Genomic DNA, 7,500 nt, shown 5'->3' with positions numbered 1-7,500 from the left:
TGACCATCACCACTACCACTACCCCTATCACCATCACCATCACTACCAACATCATATCACGACCACCACCACAGCAACAAAATCGACCACGGCAGCAACAGCGATAGCAACAATAATGATACCCTAATGGTAATAACAGCAATGACAATAATACCACAATGGTATTAACAACAATAATAATGATACCAATATGATAATAATAACAACAGTAATAATAATACCACACAATGATAATAACAACAATAACAATATCATAATGGTAATAACAATAATAATACGATAATGGTAATAAGAGCGACAGCCTCAACAACTCCCCCGCTTTTCCTCTACATCATTATATTACTTCATGATTACATATGAAACCAGCTATTACCTGTGACCTTTAAAATTAATGTATTTTCTTTAAAAATGAGAAGCCATATAAAAGCCATGTTTTATATACATTTATAAAACATGAATATATATCAGTATATCTTACTTTTTTAAATGGATCGCTTATGTTACAAAATACGAGAGGGGAAACTTTCATTATCGAACAAAAATACAATGTTTAATATCAAAAACCCTACACTTCTAATGAAATGATGGATAAAGAAATAAAATATCCTAAAGATCATTATTCATCAAAATTACAAAATGTTTTCGAAAATAAAAATGAAATTCGATCCGGAGTGAATGGTCTCTACAATGTAAACAAACACAAACGTAAACAAAGCCACGGATAACACATCTACGTAAGTCTTTTTGTGAGTTCTTATCTTCTCATTTATATAAGTCTTTCAGGTAGTGATGGATAACGTCAGGGGGATTGATTTTTGAATGAGTATATGGGTAAGAGTTAGAAAGTTTGATTACAGAAGGACTGTAAAGTTAAGGTTCTTGTCTGAGTTAATGATTTAGATTATACAGAGAAATGATAATCTTAGCCCTCTTGTCTGTACTTAGTAGGAAATATGTGAAGTATAACGGGGAAACTGTGAGGTATGATATCCTTAAAAAAAAAAGTATAGAAGCAATAAGCTGATCTGAATATTTATATTCATTTTATAGTCCTATCTCATTTCTAAACTAGACTGCAAAATATAACAAGGACTGGTATTAACATGCTGTGATGCTCTCCAGTCTGTCTGCACAAAATTATCTCTATTTCCACTATGGCCATGCTTCACAAATAATTATTTTCACCACAACATTCAATTAATTATTCATTTTCTTAACTACTGAGTGTAATTTGGAGAGTTTCAATTTCATACAGCAATTTGGTAAAGTTAGATAGCACATGTAGGGAGGAGACTAGCAAAACTAAAAACTTCCATCGATGACACTTCCTTTGCAAGATTATAATAAAAAATACATTAAAGCACATGCCTATAAAATAAGAATTAACACTGTTACCCATACCTCATACTCTTGAATTCAAGCATAAAGACCTCCCACATGTAATGTCCCAATACTCACACAGTAACCATAGAAGAAGAAAGGCAGCTAGCCCTTGCATCATTTGAACTCTGCAATCTGGTAGGCAAATACGTACACTTTCTTTATCAGCACTGCCAGATCCAAACTCCTTATGGAAAAGTTCTTGATGCAAAACTGTATAAATGTCCTTTAGAGTTTAAAAGTTTCTTAGATTTCTTTTTGTTCCTTATAAACAGATTGTAAAATAAATCCTAAGAAAGTGTTGTCAGTAAATTAATATATGAATAGGTAAGTTTTAGTTATCAATCTTAACATAAAAGCATTTTTGGATGGACATGTGTGGGGTGTATATTCCACTTTATATTCTGTTTTACTTATACATTGCTTGATGATTTTCTCCTCTTCTGTGAGATATATGATTTATAGTAGTGCTGCTTCATCTCATAGATATTTCTATTTTGTAGGTGCTATGGCCAGTTTGAAGATTTAATTGAGCTATGTGTAAGCCACAAGCTCATACTTCAAGAGAAAACTTGTGAGCAGTGTGGAAATTAATCTCAACGTGACTTGACAAGACAGCTGTGGCATTGTGATATGTTTTTTGCAAAACATAAGAAGCAAACGCGATGTGGATGGAGCCAGAGTATTTTCAGAAATACTATATTTGATAAAGCAGGTACAAATGTGTAGATGCTACATTACCTCATACAGTTTTATGTGAGAGAAAACTTTAGCCACAGATTTTTACTGGCATAGCTTAATTTGCCCTCCAATACCATCAGTAAATAAACCAAAATCAGTGGTGAACTTGCAGTACACTGGGTCCTCAACTAGTACACTGGGTAAAGATGAAAGTTGCACTGTGTAACTAGAAGAATGTGGGCTTTGTCAGATGTCTTGCTTGTTCCATGCTTATTTTGTGTTATGAGCACCCAGGACACAGGTTCTATCACTTTCTCTGTCATTAGACAGGTAATTTGAATATGCATTATTTTATGTAACATTTATACACTATTTATAGTCATTAATCTATATTTCTAGTGTATTAAGAAGCTTGCTTTATTTGGAAAGGAGAGTGCCTTAGAATTTTCCTGGTATTTCTCTTGCCTTTCCTTCATATCACAAATAAGAGTATTGGTGTAAGTCAGTTTGCATGAAACACCATTATCTGTATTACTACAAAATACACTGAACTAATTATCAGAGGATTTTCCAGACAAAATATTTCCAATAACAAAGCCTGTCAAGAATGTAAACGGTATTATTGCTTATTTGTGTTTTATATTGGTACTTTTTTATTCATTTTTGTCGTTTTAGATAATTAATGGGTAATTATTGGTTTTCTTTTCAGAACTTATTCTAAAATGGCCAAACCCAAGTAGTATGTATATAAAGAAGAGGTATACTTTAATGTGAATATTTGTGGCTTCATAAAGTTGATACTGTACTAAGAAAAGACTTACAGTGCTATCATGAGTGAAATATGTTTGTGTCTGATGTAGAATCAATTGAACAAATATCATGAAAAACATAGAGATGGAGCAACAGTCCTTGAGAAGCTAAACAGTAAAAAAAGGAAAATGAAAAAAAAGAAAAAATATGTAATTGCACAAATGTAGTGTGCCTTTACTTTTAGTTCTCACAGTAAATTAATGTTCTGTTAACCTATCAAATGTGTTTAATTTTAAATTAACAATTATCATAATGGATCCACAGTCCCAGTTTAGCCTCTCTCATATACTTGGTCAAGCTGTGGATGTTACCAGTTACAGTACGTTCCAGCATCAGCTTCATGGCTATGGAAATATCAACACTATCAGTAACATAGCCAACATAAGTAACTCAACAGTCACATCAACTGGCCATCCTGTAAGTATACAGGACATGGTGCCAACAGGCCAAGTAGGAGGTTCTGCTATGGTAACCATGGGATATGCACATCATCCACAGCCAACAGCACCATTACAGTCATACCATGCAGTGTTCAACAATGTGGGTGTTGCTCATGTAAATCAGGTCCAGGCACCACAAGTACAGTACTTCTCATACGAAAGTTCAACTGTTGCTGTACGAACCCCTCCACTTCATCCTTCCCAACACCCACAAGTAACTGCTCAGACAGCAAACATTCAGGGGCAGAGATATGGAAGCTGTAGCCTGCCTGTTCAAGTGGTGACATCAAGTGTACCTGTTAGTAGTAAGCTCTCAGTCTCAAAACCAAGGACAAGTGATAGTTCATCTTCAAAAATAAGAGAAAATGACAGTTTGAAAAAAAGGAAGCTAAGGAAGGAGGGAATGAGTGCCAAAGTTGCCCGAAAGTCTTGCAGGAACCGAGGAGAATCTTACATTAATGCTGCAGGAAAACTTGTAGAAGCTAAGAAATATGTGGATAAGGATTGTGAGTGTAAGAATAAGTGCCTCTCCAAACTTGGTAGTGTGACAGACAGAGAAAATATATTTAGGACCTTTTGGGACCTTGGTGATTTTAGTAAACAAAATGCATATCTTGCTGAAAATGTAATACTTGTACCCAATGTCAAGAAAAAACAGACACAACCATTGGAAGAGAAAAATTCAAAAACAGTATCAAGACTTTATTGTGTTCGTCTGCCAGTAAGTCTTATAATTTTCTTTAGATTGTACAACTAATGTAATGGATATAAATGTTACTTTCCATTTAACTCTTTTTCTTTTTTTAAACATTACAAAATAATGATATTATTGTATTACTTAATTATTACAGTTGAATATCATAAACTATTCTAAAAACCAATTTTTTTTCTACTGTGTATTCACTTGAAAAGCAATTTTTTATATTAGAGAAAGCTAGATTCACTTGAAAAACACAAGATATATTTTATCTTCCTTTCAGAATCAGAACTGCAGTAAACAGACACGCATATGCAAGACAATGTTCCTGCGTCTCCATGGGGTCTCCAATGGCCGACTGGACCGTATTCTTCAGGCTGTGAATTGTCAAATGCCTGATGCTTTACAGGTAGGCTGATTAGTGCAACTTGGCAGTGGAGAAGAAAACTTATATGTAATATATGCTTTGGGGGTTAAAAAAAAAAAAAAAGTCTGACTTGTATTTAGAAATTTATAAGAATATAGTTTTGTTTTAATTGGTGATCAAGATTAGATCATAATCGTCAATATGACAATTAAGTCATTCTTCATCATTCAATTAGATTGTTGTTGTTGTTGTTATTTTTTCCATCTCTGCAGGTGACTTCTTGTAAGTTGCTGTGACTTTGTAACCAGATTCAGCCATAATCTTTTGATTCTTGGAGATAGATTTTTTTCGTCCTAATCAAAATGGCCTGTATATATTTTGAAGAATAATTATTTTTGATTTTGTCATCATCATCATTATTTATTATAGGACTAATTATCAATTGCCTTATCATGATCTTGTATCTCTGAGGTAGATATAATCAAAACCAGTCAAGTACATCTCTTGCACTTTGAAGATATTAACCCAATGCCGTCGGGGAAAATGAACAAAAAATGGGGAAAATGCTGTGCCCATTTTCTATATTTTTTTGTGAAATGTCTGCTCATAGATGGCTTTGCTAGTGCTTAGCCACAAAGGAGTCAATTAATAGACCTTGTGACCATACGTGATTTGAATTGGCTGGAAAAACGTGTTTTTTACTAGTGCTATGGATATCGATGGTGTTATTTTTATTATAAACATTATAATTATTATAATGTTTTTTGATATTAGTAACAGCAAAATAAGATAATGTAAAATATTTCGTAAATCAAAGAAAAGGGTGAACGGGCGAGACGGGCAGTACTCCTAACTGGCTCATTGGTGACTTAGTACAAGTATAGCCATCTATGTGTATAAACAATCAAACAAGTACTAACAGTGGGCAAATGGTTTTGATAAATAATTTGAACCATGCCAATTCTCACAGGACAAGAGGGGTCAGCACACGCCAAGCAACAAGACTTCCCAGGAGGATTGCGAACTTGTGACTCAGCACATCTGGTCAGTGAGGTACAGTCAAGAGGAGGGAGGAGAAAACCCCATCCACAGCGTCGGTGATCTTGGTGAAACAGCGGGAAAGGATTTGTCTGTCAAAAAGATGTATGAAATGTATAAAAGATGGTGTGAGGAAAGGGGGAAAGTGCCAGTAAGTCTGTGGGTGTATCGACACATTGAAAAGTCTTGGACCAGCAAAAAGAGTGTGTCAACTAGAAATCTACCTGTGGGTGAGGTTCAGGAAGTTCAACCCACTTCAGCTCCCAGTGCTCTGAATGATGGCTCTGAGCAGACTAGAGAACAAGTGCCAATGGAAGGTCAGGGATTACCTGAACTCATTAGGAAAAAGAGAAGTGGAGAAGGAGTGGGCTCGATGACGAGGCTGGAGAGAAAATTCAAGAGGAATAGTGGTGCAGCTTATTACACAGCAGCAGGGAAGTTGAAAGAAGAAAAACATTATGTGGATAAACATTGTGGTTGCAAGTATCGCTGTATACCAGAGATAGGCTCTGAGGACTCTCGTAGACAAGTCTTCATGAACTTTTGGAAATTTGGAAACTTTACAAAGCAAAATGAGTATATTGCACAGAAGGTTGTGTTATTACCTGTTATGCAAAGAGAGAGAGACAAAGTGCTAGAAAAATTCACAAGAACTTATACAAGAATATATAATGTCCAAATGAAGGTATTTTATTTCCTCCTCAATTGATGGTTTATGATAAAAACTGAAATTTCTTTATAATCTGTAATTAAAGAGTTTTTTTTTTATATAGAATTTAAATGGGATTGCAAATAAAGTCTAGCAATACTTGTACAGGTTATAAGAGAGAATTCTAACAAAATGCCTAATGTCTAATCCAAATTATAGCCAGGTGAAAAGCCAGTCAGAGTCTGTAAAACAGCATTCCTGCAGCTGCATGGGGTTTCCAATGGTCGAGTGGATCGCGTGCTGCAAGCTGTGGCCTGTGAATCTCCCTTTGCTTTGAAAGTAAGATATCTAAGAATTTTCAAAATATGTATTTGTTTAACTGTATGCAAATTACGTGTGTTATGTAAGATATTCTTAAAGCAGTCAGAGTATGTTTAATATATAAGTACATATAAATTTATTATTATTATTATTATTATTATTATTATTATTATTATTATTATTATTACTATTTCTACTACTACTACTATTATTTATACTACTTCTACTACTGCTTCTACTTCTTGTACTTCTACTACTTCATCTACTTATACTACTGTGCTACTACTATTTTTACTACTACCACTTCTTTTACTATTTCTACTCCTACTTCTTCTACTACTTCTACTATTTTTACCACTACCACTTCTACTTCTTCTACTAGTTTTACTACTACTACTTCTTCTACTACTTCTACTACTACTACTTCTTCTACTTCTTCTACTACTTCTACTACTTCTACTACTTCTACTACTACTACTTCTACCACTACTTTTACCACTACCTCTACCACTACTTCTACCACTACTTCTACCACTACTTCTACCACTACTTCTACCACTACTTCCACCACTACTTCCACCACTACTTCTACCACTACTTCTACCACTACTTCTACCACTACTTCTACCACTACTTCTACCACTACTTCTACCACTACTTCTACCACTACTTCTACCACTACTTCTACCACTACTTCTACCACTACTTCTACCACTACTTCCACCACTACTTCTACCACTACCTCTACCACTACTTCTACCTCTACTTCTACCACTACTTCTACCACCACTTCCACCACTACTTCTACCACTACCTCTACCACTAATTCTACCACTACTTCTACCACTACTTCTACCACTACTTCTACCACTACTTCTACCACTACTTCTACCACTACTTCCACCACTACTTCTACCACTACTTCCACCACTACTTCCACCACTACTTCCACCACTACTTCTACCACTACTTCTACCACTACTTCTACCACTACTTCCACCACCATCACCATCTCCACCACCACCACCACTAATCACCACCACCACTACTGCTGTTACTAATATTACTGTTCCAGGACCGACGAGGAAACCACTCACCCAAAAACAAGACGAAACAA

General features: G+C 35.1%; 1 protein-coding gene across 2 annotated transcripts in view; it reads left to right on the top strand.

Annotated features, from left to right (window-relative positions):
- Window positions 1-677: 677 nt before the first annotated feature.
- LOC125028851 overlaps window positions 678-7,500 on the top strand; it is an 8,767-nt gene continuing 1,944 nt past the window's right edge. For both annotated transcript variants that reach the window (XM_047618392.1, XM_047618393.1), the window contains exons 1-7: window positions 678-734; window positions 1,884-2,095; window positions 2,771-4,032; window positions 4,292-4,417; window positions 5,346-6,098; window positions 6,282-6,401; window positions 7,459-7,500. The exon at window positions 7,459-7,500 is cut by the window's right edge and continues 194 nt beyond it. In XM_047618392.1, coding sequence (XP_047474348.1) covers window positions 3,124-4,032; window positions 4,292-4,417; window positions 5,346-6,098; window positions 6,282-6,401; window positions 7,459-7,500 — 1,950 coding nt within the window. In that variant the 5' untranslated portion in view covers window positions 678-734; window positions 1,884-2,095; window positions 2,771-3,123. The remainder of the gene's footprint in view (window positions 735-1,883; window positions 2,096-2,770; window positions 4,033-4,291; window positions 4,418-5,345; window positions 6,099-6,281; window positions 6,402-7,458) is intronic.

The sequence above is a fragment of the Penaeus chinensis genome, chromosome 9 (assembly GCF_019202785.1).
Source record: "Penaeus chinensis breed Huanghai No. 1 chromosome 9, ASM1920278v2, whole genome shotgun sequence".
Taxonomy (NCBI): Eukaryota; Metazoa; Arthropoda; class Malacostraca; order Decapoda; family Penaeidae; genus Penaeus; species Penaeus chinensis.
This window is presented reverse-complemented; position numbering and strand designations above follow the sequence as displayed.